Source organism: Marmota flaviventris, chromosome 1, assembly GCF_047511675.1.
Source record: "Marmota flaviventris isolate mMarFla1 chromosome 1, mMarFla1.hap1, whole genome shotgun sequence".
Classification (NCBI taxonomy): domain Eukaryota; kingdom Metazoa; phylum Chordata; class Mammalia; order Rodentia; family Sciuridae; genus Marmota; species Marmota flaviventris.
Window position 1 is genome coordinate 79,147,580 of NC_092498.1, and position 17,392 is coordinate 79,164,971.

The 17,392-nt window shown below is 44.4% G+C and overlaps 1 protein-coding gene and 1 long non-coding RNA gene across 3 annotated transcripts; one reads left to right on the plus strand and one right to left on the minus strand.

Annotated features, from left to right (window-relative positions):
* Window positions 1–9,877: 9,877 nt before the first annotated feature.
* Twist1 (twist family bHLH transcription factor 1) lies at window positions 9,878–12,182 on the minus strand. The gene is made up of 2 exons (XM_027932745.3): window positions 11,087–12,182; window positions 9,878–10,544 (listed from the first exon to the last, which is right to left on the minus strand). The coding sequence occupies exon 1, from the start codon at window positions 11,729–11,731 to the stop codon at window positions 11,129–11,131; it is 603 nt and encodes a 200-aa protein (XP_027788546.1). The 5' UTR covers window positions 11,732–12,182; the 3' UTR covers window positions 9,878–10,544; window positions 11,087–11,128.
* Window positions 12,183–12,214: 32 nt separating this feature from the next.
* LOC139706074 (uncharacterized) lies at window positions 12,215–17,192 on the plus strand. 2 transcript variants are annotated; one of them, XR_011707788.1, is made up of 3 exons: window positions 12,215–12,525; window positions 16,230–16,347; window positions 16,521–17,192. It is a non-coding gene; the product is annotated as an uncharacterized lncRNA (long non-coding RNA). The 2 variants fall into 2 exon arrangements; XR_011707790.1 differs by having other exon boundaries at window positions 16,230–16,338.
* Window positions 17,193–17,392: the final 200 nt, after the last annotated feature.

The following is a 17,392-nucleotide window of genomic DNA, read 5'->3' on the forward strand; positions in this document are numbered from 1 at the left end:
AAGTTGGGAAAGTTTTTTTTAATTTAATATTTTTATGCTCTATACATACAGAAAAGACAAGAGGTGACCTGAGTCTTTTGATGTAGTGATCAAACTCTAGAAAAAAGGCAGTGACTTTCAAAAACTCTTAGACTGCCCTTTGAGAGAGGGCAGGGGAAAATCCTATGCCTTTTTGTCATATGATTAAGCTTATCAAATCAGGATCGGTTCTACATAAACCAATAAACTCTGATCTAGTTCTGTGTTTTGTAATGCAATGTTATAGAGAATGAGAAAAGCTTGTGCATTGGAAAATAAGTTTATTCAGAGAATTAATCCATTCTCTTTTATTCAGGAAACTGGCCTTTTTTTTTCTCAATGGAGTATGCAAATCATTGACCTTCAAGTTACTAACCTGAAAGGAGTGAAGTCCTAGACATATCCCAAAAGACAGATAGTCAGATACCGTTCCCCCAAATATTACAGATGCATACCTTTTAGGATTCTAGTAAAGTATCACTCAGGGCTGAACTTTCCTCTGTAAGCAGACATTTACTAGCAGTGCCCTAGCCCCAAACCTCTTAACCACTGGTGTCCTAGCCTGCCAGGCTCATTCCTTCCTTAATTTGCCTTCACTCTAAGAAAGAAAACACCCGCCACCCACCCCAATCTATTACATTTAGAAGAAGTAGTAACTGGAAAACCTCCTTTCCTTTGGGAAAAGCGTCCGCTGGAGGCTACTGAGGGTTGGGCCCACCTTTAGCTTCAGGTTGACAAATGCCTTCGGCGCGTTCTCAGCTCGCTCAGCCCTAGGGGTCCCCTAAAATCGCGCTAGCGTCCGCCCTGTCTGACCTGCCCCCCTGCCACGGCGCACATTTCAGCTTTTCAGCTTCACGGTGGAGCTCGCAGTAATTGAATCGGGAGGGTTATTTTTCCTGGCCTCGCCTCGCTGTCCTGAGCCTGCAGGGAGTTTTCGGAAAGACATCACCTCCTCCCCCTTCTTCACCCCCACCCCAGAGGACCCGGCAGCTTCTGAACGCTGCCTGTGCCTCCACCCCTCGGGAACCAGGACTTCGGTCTGCTCCGCTGTGGCCACAGGCTGAGGCTGGAGGCTGAAACCACCAAGTGTCCCAATGGAGGGCTTATTCCTATCCTGCTTCACATTGGGGGTAAAGGAGGAAGTGTTAAATCGCCTTAACGCCAAGCCACCAACCGGGTGGGGAGCAGGTGGTCAATCGCACAAAGTAGACTTACTGGAAGAGCCTAACTTTGCAGGCGGGTGACTCTATTTCCCTCGTAGCTTTGTCATCATATATAGCAGAACCCTTCGCCCTCTTAGTTAGAAGACGGGAAAGGTGTCCGCAGCTCTCGAAGGAGGCTGGTGCACACTACTGTCAATTTAGGATGACAGACTGGCAGGCTTATTAGGCGCTAGGGCTTCTATCCGCAAAGCTGTTGGAAGCGAGTCTCCCCCATCCCTTCCTAGAAGAGAAGAGCTGTGGCATCTGGAAGTGTCAGAAAAGAGCCTTTTGCCATAAATCATCCTGAAAAGCATTCAAATCAGACAAGCGTCTAGAGACCGCTTAGACACTCCACCCCTCAAATCCTAGATCAAAGAGCAATTCCTGGAACCATAAACACCTATTATATGCAAAATCCCACTTATCTGCAGAATGCTAAAACTGAGGGAAGAGGAAGGGGTAAGGGGCATTTTTCGCTGTAAAACCCCCCACACAAATTCACAAACTATTTCTTAGCATTGTCTACTGCCTTCTTGGAAATAGCCGCACCGCATTTCTAAACCCGCCCAGTAAGTGTTTCTAAGGTCCTCGCAACAGCTGGCCAGAGCGTTTAGCACACGGACTGGACATTCGCCTTCGCCTGTTTTTTTCAACCAGAGGAAGCAGGTGCGAGAGAGTCTGGGGCTTGGGAGGTGGGAGGCGGGGAAAGAGATTCTATTTGGTCCTCCAGCAGAGGACAGCAATTGCCCCTTAGATCTTACACTAGGGCGGCAAAACCAAGTACAAAACACCGATAGCCCGAAACTTAGAAAACCCGAACAGCGAACACCCGTCTAGCCAATTTCAGCTCTCGCTAAACTCTCCCCGCTGCGTTCTGTTTGCACCATATACTTAGCAAATCTCTGCGTTCTTCTCAGAGGAAAGACTATTAGGGCGGGTAAGGACACTAAGGGACCTGAAAAAGAGATGTCTTCGATTTTTGAGACAGGAACTTTCTCGCTTCAGAACTAAAAAGACGCAACTCTTGCCCTGCTGGGGCAACCGACTGTATTGAAATAACCTCAAATCCGGAACAGAGATGGCCCAGGCGGATGCCTGAGGAGGAGGTCGTGGGGCGGCGGGGATAGGGGCCAGGGAGGTTCAGGAAGGGGACCCCATATCTTACATTCCCAGTCGCGAGACTCGCTCGCCACGCATTGATCGCGGGAGGGGTCTTTGGGAACAGCGCGGCAGCAAGCAGACTCCTGGGTTGAGATTACTCGACACGTGTCTTTTACTCCTCACAATCCATTTCTTACGGGTGATTTATGAACGAGCGTCTTTGATCAGGAACGGTTTTATCTGTCCACTGCTACAGATGACAGATGCGGCTGCTAAAATGCCTCATCCCTGCTGCCTAAGAGGTTGCCTCTTCCCCCTTCCCAAATGCTGTTGCTTTTTCTCTGAGGATCTCCACCCCCTGCCTCTAGGATTCCCAGCCCTACCCCCAACCCCGTTTGCTATCTTCGTTGCAATCCCTCCGGGTGGTTTAAATCAACAAAAAGAACTTGGCAGGGTCAGTAGGGAGCCTAGGAAGGCAGATTTTAGGCAAGCCATCTGCCTGGTGCCACATTTGTTGGGGTCTTAAGAATTCCCCCAGCTCGGGACCAGGAAAGCGCCCCAGGTGTGGGTGCCCTGCTTGGAAGGAGGAAGGCGAGGTACTCTCAGCCAAATCCCCGTGGGCCTGGCTTTGCATGAAGAAGGCTGGCGCTGGGGCAAGGTCCGGGGATGCGGAAAGCAGCCTCAGTTAGCAGTTACGTGCCGGCCGGGGCTCATCAGAACAACCATTTTGGCTTAATTGGGGAAAGAAGGCAGCAGGAAAGGGGGAGAGGGAGAGGATCACATTACGAACCCTCCCAGTCCCTAATAGGTAAAGGAAAAGCGGAGTCTCTGAAGCGGTTATTAATAGATTTGTGTGTGTGTGTGTGTGTGTGTGTGTGTGTGTGTGTGTTAGTAGTATTTCATTAAAACCATATCCTGGAACAAAGAGTTGTTCTTTCATGTTTCTTAGCTTTGTTATTGCTCTGACAGGAGTTCTAAAAACAGGATTTTCCAAATCAAAGGATCCCTGGAGTTGTCTGCCCACTCCTAGCTAACCCCCCCCCCCTCCTTCCACCAAAGTGCTCTCGGTATCATTACCCCCGGTATGGATTCTTTCTTATACTCTTGATTTAGCCGGAGGACATTTAATAGCTGACTGGATTAAATATTGCAGACTCCAGCCTGGGCTATTTGAAAATCCGGGTCGTGGACTGTACCTAACATCAGAGGAGGAAAACTGATCTATGAGACATGTTTTAAGTTTCACTCAGTCCGGCTGGGAGAGATGGAAGAGGAAGAGGGATTCTCCATTCCAGGTCTCTTTTATATGTTACGAAGTTAGGTTTTAAAAGGTGTGTGTTGATGTGAGTAGCAAGAGAAGTCAGGGGTGGAGTGAGTCCAGAAGCAACCATTGCCACAGGCTAACAGAAATTTCCTTCTGTCATAATGTGGAAAAGGAATTTATAAGAACACTTTAAAGAATACCGTTTTGGAAGGTAAAAGTCTGCCCTCAGGAATGGAGCACTGACTTCATTAGGGTGAATCCACATTCCTCTCAGAAGGATTATAAGTCATTGCTAAATTTGTAGTAGGGAGATGATCTCTGCTTCAAGTTCTCTTTCAACAACAGTCCAAGTCCTTGATTGGTGTTAAGTTTTGAGGGGAAGGGAGGAAGAAAGGAAAGAAGGAAAAAAAAAAGAAAAGATTGTTTCATCCAGTTGTATGTTTAGAAAATGGAGGCCTGAAAGTCCCCCCAAAAAAGCATTACAGTGAGGAATTGGGGTTCAATCCAATGATTCCTTGGAGGTCAGGCAAACCCAGAGGAGCAGGATCTGACCACTAGGTCTAGGTCCAGAATGCTTTGGAGGCTATAACCAGATAATATGATATGCACCTAAAGGTAATAAATTAAGGTTAGGTATGGGTGGATGAATATTGATATTAATTGCTATGTAGAGTAAGGACCTATCTGCTTATCTGGTCCTGGGCATTTAAAAAATTGTCAACCCTTAATGCTGAGGTGATCACTCTGAATGTATTTCATTTCTGACCACATCTGTAGGAAACCCTATGAAGAACAGGATAAACTCAGAAAATAAAATTGGATTTAATATTGTAGAAGAAAATACCCTGACTTTTAAATTTTGTCTAGAGAGTTATATGTATGGCCATATGACAAGCCAGATGCAATGTCAATTTAATAGAGATGTAGGAATAGTGTTGCATTTAACAGAAGAGCCATAGCTGTTAATATACAGTGTTTAACATACAGTCTTAAAATGAGTCAACAAATTTTTAAAAATCGTATGGAGTGTAGAGACCCAGGTCTGTGCCACATGTTAATATTCACAACGACTTTATGAACACTTCTTTTCAACATAGATGAAGAAATTGGACTCTCTTTCACAACTGGACAACTGCTAATTCATTTTAATATTGTTTACAAGCTGAGCTTCCTTCATACATGGAGGGAGGAAAAGTGTCTTGTGTGTACAAGTCATTTTTAAAAATCCTTTTCAATCAGACCGGTCACTTATCTTGGTAAAAGCCCTTCCCAAGGGTTCAGGGATACTCAGAGCGTTGGTTCCTGGCCCCAGGAGGGAGATCACCCGCTCATCTTTCAGCCCATCTAAGTATCTTGGAGGTTTGGGGTCTGTCAGGCCTGGCATTCTTTCGCTCTTCTTATCACTCTCTACCCCTTCAAAAAGGCAATTGATTAGTTTCAGCTTTTCCAAACCGAGATCCGATATGTTTCTCAGGATCAAACGTCTTCAAGAAGCCCAGAAAGAAATGTGGGGGATGGGGAAGTGAAAAAGGAAAACAGACGGGGCGGGGGCAAAGTACGCCCCACATCCCAAACCTCCGCACTCAAAGAACCTAGGGAATGCTTGTACTGACTGGGCACGAGTGGAATGGTGATTTCTCCTGGAAGACCACTTAGCTTTAATATGTTCCCTCGCTTTCCGGAAGCAAATATTTAAAGGAGAAAATGGATATCTAGAAAAGCAAGGTTGATGATTTATGCCTGGATTTCCCTCCAAGCATTCGCCTTCCTTGTATTTACAGGCGTGGCCCCATTCGCAAGTTGTACATCTGTTCCCTTCACGTGACATTTTATAAAAGCCCTAACATCTGGGCAAGATAAACTTCAGGTACCTGCTTAACTTTTCACTTGTCACACTCGAGTCCTGGGCGCGTCCCTTTCCCCCTCCTGCCTGCCTCAGTGGTGGCTTCTGTGGCGCTCTTTGTCCCAGTCCTCTGTGCTCTGGCTCCCAGTCCAAACTCCCAACCTCGCCTCCTTGCAGTGCCAGCCTTTGGCTAGGGCCAGTTTCTTTACCGCCTCTTGCTCGACTGGGCAGGTAAATGAGGGCATATCTTGAACCCACGGGAAAAAAAAAATCACATTTCTATTCCGGCTCCAGACCGAGAAACCAAACCAAAACAAAAGCCGCCTCATCAACAATATCCAAACTTACACTCGGGTTCCACAGTCTCTTATAAGCCCATACATTCCTCAAAGAAAGAGTAAGGCGAGCTGCTGACTTTGATGATTGTCTTTTCATGAGCTTTCCCTCTATCTGATAGATGTTTAAACTGCATGTTTTATAGAAATTTAATTTCACTCGCGCGCAATCTCCCCTCCCCCAAGAAGGCTGCCTCTGGAATGAATGCTCTTAGAATTGTTTTTTTCTTTTCCTAATCTGGAGTTTTGTTCCTCTGGCTTCAGCCTAAATCTCACGCAGAAATCCGACGACACATCCACAGACTTGGGGGTTAAAAAAAAAAAAACAGTAGGAAAAGAAAATAGTCCACGTAAACAAGAAAGAAGGCCGTTGGAGGCCCTCACTGCAGCAAACCCCAAACGATCTCGTTGCCGGGCGCCCACGAAATCCCGGCTATAATTGAGTGTTTTCTTTGAGGTTTTCTGACCATGTGCTTTTTACCATGGCTATTATGACTGATACAAGAAAATGAATATTTATTATGATCCCATCCCAAACTTTCCCCAAGGTTTATCTTTGCCTTTATAAAAGGGGAGAATATAAAATGGGAACGTGCGTGCCAGTGATTTTAACCTGCCCCACCTTCCAGTGACCTGCCCACATGCTCCTTCTTACTTTATAGACATCTGGGAATTCCATACATGCCTTAAACTCCAATTACACACCTTCTTCAAAAGGACACGTGCTTTGATTTGCTAAGAACATTAAGTGGGCTCCATCCTGGGGCCTTGAAACAAAAGCGAATGGAAAATGTAGCCCATTCAGTGATTACCTAGAGTATCTTTTGCTGTTCAATAAATAAATACAATTAATGATGCTTCAGCTTGCATTTTCCGGTGTTCAGTTTGCGAAGAGTAGTTGGGAGGTGTCTGAGAAACGGTAGAGTTGCCGGCTCTGAGAAATTATGTAGAAGCCGATTTCTCTTTCCATTTTGCCAGTGCCCTTCCTTTCCACTTTCGCTGGTGCTGGGGGGTGGGGCACTCTTTATGACACATAAGCAGAAAATTCTGGAAAAGTGGCCCCTGGGGATCCCTGTCCCGACCCCTGTTTGTCGCTAATGTGGGCCTGTCTCTGGAAATTTGAGGTTGGGCCTTTGCCTGAATCCATTGCTGCTGCTCCCTCTGCTACCGCTGACACTTGGCGCAGCCGCTTTTAAGCAGCGGCCAGAGGCTGGGCCGGGCCGGTCCACACCATCCAAGGAGGGCACCAACATTGTCACTCGCTCCACCGTGCGGGCCGGGCCGCCACCCACGCAGGGGAGCCTGAGCCGGTGCCCCTCTTCCGCGCCCTCCGCAGGTGAGACCCTCGCTCCCCACGGAGTTCTGTTTGGGTTTCCGTGGCGTTTGTTCCCCGCAGGTTTGTTTGTTTTTCTTCAAATTACAGATGCAGGGAAAACCGCCTGACATCATGAGAGCGGGACAAACGCTCACTTTGAAGGATTCCTGGGCAGAACTTCAAGTGAAATCATATGCCTGAGAAGAACTTGATACCGGTCTAGAGAAAATAACTAGTTCTGACTTTGCCAAACCGTGGAATGTGCAAAATGCTCTACTTTTTTGCAAGAGGCCAAGTGTCCCTTAAAAAGCTCCATTATGAATATAAGCCTGAAGACAGAAGGGGCAAGAAGCTTCTGCCCCTGTCGAATGTGGGAAAAAAAAGTACTTACGTAGTTTCAGCTATTTAATGGTATTTTATAGCTTGCACTTTGGGGAAGGTATCAGCAACTGTGCATGAATTATTATCTGTGCATATATTTAGCATGTATATGCACTAAAAGGATAACTATGCGTATATGGGAACAAAAACTTACAAGTATCTTATGACTGAAGGGGATCAATCACTTGAAATTTAAAACAAGATAAAAAGAATTATTTTCACAATAAAGGAAGCAATCTTAATTCAATTTTTAAAGAAGCCACCCAAGATCTTTTTATACAATACTTTCCCCTAGTGAATGCATTCTGGTTGAAGGGCAAAGACCTTGAATGTAGCCACATTAAACGAAAAGAGTTAGCTTCTTAGTGATGAAAAAGTGGCAATTCGTTTGATGTGATCTTTAAATAAGTGTAAGTAATAAATAAAGTGAAATGAAACAAAATGAAAAGAAATAATGGTGGAAGGGAAGAAACACAGGTGACTTATTACTACTCTTTAAAAATAAGCATTTATATAATGTGTACAAGGGGTAGGAATGCAAAAATAGTTTGCAAGCTGAAAACTATATTTGAAAAATTAATGTTTTCCACTATGAAGTCTCCTCAAAACTGTTTACCACCTTTCTTTTATTTATTTATTTGTTGCTCTGAAAATCTGGAGAAAGATTATATTCAGTTTTGTGTTTAGTATTCCTCAATACAAATGTAGCATTTGTTTTCCTCCAGATGTTTTTTGAAAAAAAAAAAAGTAAGATACTATTTAAAAAAAAAAAAAAAAGAAGATAGTAGGCTCTCTTTCTTTGAAACATCTAATATTTACATCAAGAAGTAAGGTAGAGTTTACCTTGTCAGCAATGATGGTCAGCTCCATTCTGGTGTACATCAAGAAATCTGAAATATCAAATAGTCAGACCAAGCTAGTGAACAAGAAGGTTCCCCCATGAACAATTTAGAAAATGGAGGTAATTGGATGATATGCACAAAAGAGAGAATTATCATTTTGATGTTCTCCCTAATCCTACACACACATACACACACACACACCCCACAAAAAATACCCACACATCCTATGGATAAACTTCCCTTTTCATTATTTGATAAAGGACTATCAAAATCCTAATAATCATAAAAGTAATAATAATAATCCCCAGCCTTCACTAATCCTTTAATGTAAGTAAATGCTACAAGCTTATTATAAAATACAGTCTAAAATATTCACAATAATAAATTCATAATGATGTCATGTCAGCATTCTGTGGTGCTGTGTGAAGAAATAAAGAAAAATATTCAGGCAATAAAATAACCTCAACCTTAGTTAAGCAAACACAGTCTGTTCAGATACACATACTTATTTGACATACTCATTATTTGAATTAGGCACCCATATAATTTTCCAGTTTCATAGCTTCCCTAATTATAATTGAACATAGTAAACTAGATGTAAAAAAAAAAAATTAAGAACTAATTGTAGATAAGAATCATCACTTTTAATGATATTAATCATAAAAGTCAATATGTTCCTGGCCCAGAAATAATCAGAATGAAAGAAAAATCAAGCACCATTTGTCCTCATTATTGTTTTTCATTACTTCATGAGATTATAGGGGTGTGTGTATGTGTGTGTGTGTATCTCCATGGGAAAATACTATGTAATTTTGAATAGAATATATTTGTTAAAGAACTAAACTAGAAACTGAATGGTTATGCATTTACAACAGTAATTGTTCCAACAGTTACCAAGGATACTGAAAACTCAGGTTGTTTATTCATTGTACTTAGATGTATAATCTTTATGTGTAAATTAGGAGCATACTTCTCAAACAGATAAGAAAAACAAAGTGAAATATTTTCTTTTTAGCAAACATGACACTGAATGTCATACTTATTCATGAAATAAAAGTTAAGCAAATTATAAGTGAAATTGTCTCCTGCTGAATTTATCATTTTCCAAGCATTTGTATTTATTTGTGTATGTAATGTTCATAACACATTATTCTTTCACTGAAATAAACATTTAAGAATCCTCATCTTTAAGAGTGGAGGGAATGACAAAAATATATAGTAACAAGAGAAAACATTGCTAGTTTTGTACTGTTTTTCTGAATGTTTTAGAGCTGTTACTTCAAATTATAAGAAAGAGAAGCAAAGGGCAAATTAATTTGCTCATTTTTTTGCTGCTGGAGGATTGATAAGAAATGGAGAGATGCTATTAAGCTCCACTGAAAACCAAACTGGAATAATAATAAAGCTGTCTTTTTAAATAACATGCCTGTGCCTGTCAGTAGCTGGTTTATTTGAGTTTTTCATTGCTTTGTTTATATTAGTGCCCCCTCCCTCCTGGGTGCCTCTGGAGTTAAACAAGCAGGTATTTACCACCAACATAATCCTGAGCTTTAAAAATATAGACCAAACTCTAAGATTCTTAAAATTTTCAATCATATTTATTTATTGCAGAAAAATAATATACAAAGATATTTACAAAACAATCATAAAAATATGAATGCATTTAGACACCGGATCTATTTGCATTTTACCATGGGTCATCAATAAATAAATAGAATGTTGTTTTTTTTTTTTGTATTTTAAGTATTTATTTCCCTCAGAGGAATGAAAAAAGGAATTAACTGACTATGATTTTTCTGGCCAGTTTTATCCTAGTACGTTTATTTCTAAAGGTATTCTTAAAATTCCTCTGATTGTTACCATTTTAAAATGGAGAAAGTCCATAATGATGCCTTTCCTTTCAGTGGCTGATTGGCACGACCTCTTGAGAATGCATGCATGAAAAAATAAAAATAAAAACATTCTTCGTCAAAAAAAAAAAAAAAAAAAGGAACACAAACAACTGTTCAGACTTCTATCAGAATGTAGAGGTGTGAGGATGGTGCCGCTGCCCATCTGGGATCACTGTCCACGGGCCTGTCTCGCTTTCTCTTTTAAAAGTGCGCCCCACGCCCTGTTTCTTTGAATTTGGGTTCTGCTCTTCTAATTTCCAAGAAAATCTTTGGCATATATATTTATTTTTAGTTATCCAGCTCCAGAGTCTCTAGACTGTCCATTTTCTCCTTCTCTGGAAACAATGACATCTGCAAAAACCCAGAGGGGGGGAAAGTTGGTTATTGTTTAGGTCTCTGCCGCTGTTTTCTAAAACTAGTGAGCTCTGTTATCACTACCACCGAGAAATTATGCTGAACAACCTGGAAGGATTTCAGCTGGAGGGCAAGAGGAAGTGGGTGGGCGGAAAGGAGGAGGTGGAATTCGGGAACATTTGTTTTAAGAAGAACAAAATTTAAAGCCAAAAGAAAGGGAGGCCCTGGCAAAACCATCCGTTCCCTTACCCTTGAACCTTGAGTCTTTCTCAGTCTCCCCTCCTGTCGGTCACACACACTCACGCACACAAGCACACCTCTCACAAGGGGCGCATACCCCTGGGGACTCTCTCCCCACCCGGGGCTGAACTGATTTCCGGGGACACTGGTGAAATGAGATAGCGGTGTCTGGTTAGGTGGGAAGGCTGAGAAGAGAGTGCGAGAATGGGAAGGCGGCGAGGTGGGCGAGGAGCCGCGGCCTGGCCATTCGACTGTCCATCACCTGAGCGACAAAGAGTCGCTGAGGCGCAGGTCCTTACCTAGGTCTCCGGCCCTGCCGAGGGGGTGGGGGGCTCCGCCTGCTAGTGGGACGCGGACATGGACCAGGCCCCCTCCATCCTCCAGACCGAGAAGGCGTAGCTGAGCCGCTCGTGGGCCACATAGCTGCAGCTTGCCATCTTGGAGTCCAGCTCGTCGCTCTGGAGGACCTGGTAGAGGAAGTCGATGTACCTGGCCGCCAGCTTGAGGGTCTGAATCTTGCTCAGCTTGTCCGAGGGCAGCGTGGGGATGATCTTGCGCAGCGCGGCGAACGCCTCGTTTAGCGATTGCGTGCGCTGGCGCTCCCGCACGTTGGCCATGACCCGCTGCGTCTGCAGCTCCTCATACGACTGCGGGCTCCCGCCGCCGCTGCTGCTGCCGCCGCCACCTCCCGCGCCGCCGCCACAGCCCGCAGACTTTTTACCGCGCTTGCCCTGGGCCGGGCTGCCCGGCTCGTCGCCGGCTCCGACGCCCCCGCCCGCGGCCCCGCCGGGCCCCGCGCCGCCGCCCGCGCTGCGCCGGCTGCTGCGCCGCTTGCGCGCCCCGCGCTTGCCGCTCGGCGGCTGCTGCCGGTCCGGCTCCTCCTCGCTGTTGCTTAGGCTGTCGTCGGCCGGCGAGACTGGCGAACTGGACACGTCCTGCATCATCTCTTGAGCTGCGACGTGCGGCCTCGCGGGCCCGGGGCAGAAGGGCAGCCCGGGAAAGAGGAGGGGAGCGGGGCGCCTCAGCCCGCCAGCTTCCCCAGCGCGCGGCGCCGGCCCGGGCGGTGCGGCCCGCCGAGGTGGGAGCGGGAGGAGGGACAGTGAGGAGACCTCCGCGGGGAGGGCGCGCGGGGGAGGCGGGGAGGGAGGCGGGAGGGGGAGGGGACGGTGTGGATGGCCCCGAGGTCCAAAAAGAAAGCGCCCAACGGCCGCACGCACACCCGGCTCGGCCTCCGAGAAACGGTGCCGGTGCTGGCGAGCCCGCGAGGTGTCTGGGAGTTGGGCGAAAACTGCAGACTTGGAGACTCTTATACCTCCGTGCAGGCGGAAAGTTTGGGGGCAGCAGTGTCATTGGCCTGACGTGGGGAGGAGGGACTTTTCGAAGTTTTATAGGAAAGTTTCCGCTTTCCAACCCCCCTCCCCCGTCCCACTCCCCCCCCTTCCTCGGGGTCTAACAATTCGTCCTCCCAAACCATTCAAAAACGACCTGGCCCGGGCGGCCGGCCCCTCCGCCCGCCTCCTTGCTGCCCTCCCCCTTCCCTCTCCGCCAGGAGTGGGGCGATTTCCTTCCGTGCCGTAGAGCTGGGGAGCGCCCCCGCACCCTATCACAGCGCCGGGAAACGGCCAGAGGGGACTGTGCTGGCCGCTGTAGCTGCCCCAAACGGAGTGGCTGTGACAGCAACGGTGGCAACAGCTTCTACGCAGTGGGTGATGTCTCATCCCTCCTCGGATCCCTATAGGTCTTTGGGGCCGGTTTGGGAGTCCTGGGCGCGGGGAAGAGGGGGTAGAGTGGCAAGAAAGTGTCAACCGCGGAGTCCACTCAGTGGTCAGGTAGACGAACTCCTGGGGTCCTCAGGGCTTAACCGCGGCGGCCGGGGCTTAAGGTCGAGGGCGTTTCTGAGGACGTGGCTGCGTAGCAGGGGCTGTGGATCTATGCCCCGGCCTGCTCTCTTACCCCTCCGGGAGAAGCATCTGGGCCCTCCTTTTCCCTCTGCAGTGACACAATGTACAGCCTCTCTGTACCCAAAGGACTGCGCCTCTGAAAGTGTTAGAGGCAGAAGTTCATTCTCTCCCCCACCCCCACCCACACGACGAGGGAAGCCTTGTCTTTGGGGAAGGAGCAAAGCTGGAGGAGGGCAGCACACGCCTTCACCGCGGCCCGGTTACCCGGCGCAGCAGCCCAAGGTGGAGAACCCTTTGACCATTTCATCCCCATCGCACTGCCAAGTCAGGCTCCGCATGTGACCTTGGAAGGTCAGTTCATCAGACAGTGATGCGGGGATTCGATAGCGCCTATACTTTTGGGGCTGCCTGCTCTTGAGAGTACCCATCTTCCAGCTCCCCTTCCAAAGAGGTCCAGTGGGCAGTTATGCTCCCAACGCCCCAAGTGCATTCCAATTATTTGAACACGTTTTCACTTTAAGCATTTCTATCTAGTGAATTAAATCAAAGATCCCCAAAGCGGGTGTTCAGGCAGATTCTGGTAAACTGGAAGTAACAAAGTTGAGCGGGAAGAGAAGCCGCTGTGGAAGAAAAGCCCATCTTGGCAAAGCTATCCTTGCTCCCTTTTGGAAGGAGTTGGGGTGAAATAACAGTTTCATGTTCATCTTTTACATTTTAAATCAAACTAAAGACCAAAGGCAATAGTTTAGGGCAGATTTGGGGGACACCCAGTTGTGTGCTTCGCCCTGCACAGGCAGAGAGGTCCGCCCACTGGCTTCCTAGTCCGAACTCGCGGGTGGGAACTGCTAACTCAGCAAGCACCCTTTTCTGGGCTGGACCGAGGGTCTTGGCCACGGATGTTCCGAGAAGGAGGCGGGAGCCCAGGCGACGCGCGGGCAGGCCACGTGGCTGTGCCCCGCTGAGGCTCGCAGCTTCGGTCCCGGAAACCCTGGGGTTTGGAGCTCTTTGGGCCGGCTGAAAGGCTAAGCCTTTGTTGGGACGTGAGGGCAAGAGTTATCTCTCCCGCGAGGGGTAAACAGTACTGTGTTTCCAAGGGATGGGAACCCTGCTGGGGTTTTCCTTCACCATTTTCACAGAAATATTCAGAAACAATGACCGCAGCATGCCGATTGGCCTGCTTCTGGAGCCGCTGCCATATTTTAAAATGACAGCCTGTCAGAAAATCAGATTCTACTTGACCTCCACTTGATTTCAATAGCACGAAGGCGTTTCTTGTCAAAGCAAAGTCATCCCGTGCACCCTTGTATTTGCATCTTCTGCCTATAGGATTTTATCTCTTGGAAACAGACAAGGCAGAAATTATGCTCCATTCTCTACCAAGTGTTCTCTTTTTTAAAAGTCTGAATTGCAGATTATTCAAAAATTCTTATTTTGAACGAGGCTGCAGAAATCTTGAAAATTTTCCACTTTAGCTGTCTTTTTTTTTATGCTAATATCAGTCTCAAATCTTACTTTTTTTCCCCCCTGTAGTTGAGTCTCAAAAAGAAAGAGATCGAATGATTGGACTCTTTCCTTTGTGACGGGGGTAAGCAAGACAGGAAAGTGTGGGCAAAGTGTAAAGGAAACCTTACCTGACCAAAGGGAATTGGGGAGAAGGAAGGGTCGTACAAGGTGGAGAAGCAGAGTCCATGATGGTGCAGCAACCAGGGGTCATTAGCCGGTGTGACTTGCAAAGTCATCAATCTCTAAGACTAATTCTTAAACAAGGGAGCCTAGTACTTCCCTGGCACTAACTTCCAGCGGGTGAATGGCTCCTGGCCTTCTGTAGATGGACCTCACAGCTGAGGCCAAGCTCTGGATGCCAGAATGCTTAAAGAGAGTTTAAAATGAATGACCTAACCAGAAGTATCCTGGTCATGGAAGCTTCCCAAAAGGTCACAATTAATGACTTCAGTTCTAAGACAAAATTTCTCTTGAACTCTTGCAAGGAGTAGAGGATGAGACCAGTTTTTTGAGTTCTTAAGTGAGGCTGGAAAATTACATTTTGAGCAAAAGTAGTAGCTTGCTAGGTGAATTACCTTTCAAAAAATGCCTGGGGCTGGATAATCTTTGCTTTTGCAAACTGCAATATGCCAGTGGCAGGCTGTCCACTCTGTTCATGTATAGTGGGCTCTAACATTTTATCTAACAATTTTCTTTTCCACACTTGCTGGAGCAAGAATGGCTTTTTTTTTTAATGTGCTGACAAGCCAGATATAATTCTTGATATCTCATATATGCAACAATAATTTTAATTTCCACAATGTTTTGTTTAATATGTGAAAGCGTACTTCATTCTGAAATCCAAATTTCAGGCTTTTGAAAATCGTGTTAGGAGTTTTTCTAAGAGGACTGAACTTGGTCTGGAAGGATGTCAGTGGAGGACTATCTTCTTTGGCAATGCTAGATTAATTGGGATTTGATCATTTTGTCTACTTCTAAAATAAGGTCCCTGAAAAAAAAATTTAACTGAAAGCAAAAAAAATTTTCTTTTGCACTTGCATAATTAAAAACGAGCTTTGTTTTCAAACTGCAAACTTGGCATGTTTGCAGTCCTTCCTGAGGAATGTGTGCTGTGTTAAAAAATTGAAAAAAAAAATACTGTTGGAAGTTACAGAGCTAGAAATCTCATATTGAGCAAATGCAATAAGTCTCTGTATCCTTACAGTTTGAATATGCACTGACATTCTCTTAGCAGCAATGAATTATAAATACTCTCAAATAGGGAAAAGAAATGTACTGTAGAATTTTTAGTAAGCTACTAAGTTTGGGAGTTTGGGCTTGTGCAAAATGTGGGTTCTCCAATCTGTTCCTCTGCTTCATTCTCTTTAGATGACTTGTCACCTGTTTTTTTGGCTTTGAGTTCTGTGAACTAATTTCTCTGAATTGCCTAAGCAAAACCCAGGAGCATTCCTACAGAAGGGGGCGCAAATTGGAAGGGTTGCAGTTGAGTAGATCTCAGATGAGGTTGTACATCATAGGTTGAATGATATTTGAACACTTTACAGAGACTGCCCAATGTGTTATTTAAATGACAGAATTTGATTAAAGTGGAATATAAAGTCTGTGTCTGCGGGAGTGAAGGAATTTGACAACTCTGTGTAAAAGGAGATTCTTCTTTGATTACCCAGGTAGTCTTACTGATGTTTGAACATCTTGCCCTAAATAAGAACTCATTCTTTCTCTTTTAATGAGGTGGTTTAATTTGTGAACATAACTAATCCTACCTTTCTTTTTCTGAATTTTTTTGATCCTACCTTTCCTTTCCTGAATTTCTTTAAGAATAAGGAACAAATAAAATTATTTTTAAAAGAAATTGAGGAGCATCTCAAATGAGCAAATGGAAATTTCAAATGGATATTAATCATTAAAATGTCTGACATTTTGTTCTCAAATTGAAGATTGAATAAAGAGACATAGGGGGAACAGGAATAAAGTTTGGTGTGGAAATATATGGGGTCTTGAATAACATTTTGCCCTTTTTTTTTTCCTAACCATATAGGAAAGTGCAGCCTGTCCATTGGTATCCCATCTCAAATGCCAATTAACTTTGTTGATATACATGCCCACAACTTACTACAATGAGCTGCTGGAATAACTGAAAAAATAATGTAAGAAATGTACAGTCACTCATTAGACTTATCAATGTTAGTTGTGCTGCCTAGTAAGCATTTGTGTGTCTTTTAACCATCCGATGATTGGTAATTTAAATACAAATCGAACAATTTTGATGTTTTCCTAATTAAAGTTCCCTTCAGAGACTCATACCCTTTATCTTTCTTTGCTGCTTCAGGGGATCTTCTTTTCTCACACGTGGGTTTTCCTGAAGCTCAGAGTCCTAATTCCATTGTTTGGTTTGGTTCTTCCCTCAGAAAACATGTTGTTTTTGCCAGTGACCACAAGAGGACACAATTTCCCAGAGAACTTAATTTAAAAAGCTCATAGAAGAAAGCTAACGAAATAGCAGAAATACCACACAATTAATGAGTATCACTTTGGAAATGTCTGGTTGATTTATATGAATTTTATTGAATTTTAAAAACAAACATGCATTATTATTGAAGCTTTAGATGTCTCTAAGATACCATTTTTTCCTTATTTAGGCCCCAAATAAAAGTATGCATTTCTGAAAATATACAAAAATGCTACTCTTGTAATTCAAATAAAAATGTTTATAATACACTAGTACAATTTTGTACAAAATTCTTGATGACATAGAATTTTAGTTAGTTAATTTTAAAGTCATGCTTGGAGATGAAAAAAAATGAATATTTCAAAATGCAATAGAAAGTTTGAATTTTCAATTTGGTTGTCTGGGGTGTTTTTATATAGAAAATTCCACAGAAACTATGTTTTGTAGTTTGACAAATGCATTTAAATGTGTATGACAGGTTAATAAATTATTTGCATAAATATGAAAATAGAATTTCTTAAGATACTTTCAATACACTTCCCCCAAAATATTATACGCAATATTTTATTTAAGATATTTTTCCTCTCTCTGCTTCCTTCTCTCGAAAGGTTTGAGAGCATTGGCTTACTTTGTAAATTAAAATGAATTATGTCTTAGATATTTTTCTGGAAGAATTTAATCATTCTGCTGGATTGCTAGGACAGCTAGGCTAGAGAATCTTGCTTCAGTTTCAGCTTAAACTCTTGCATTAC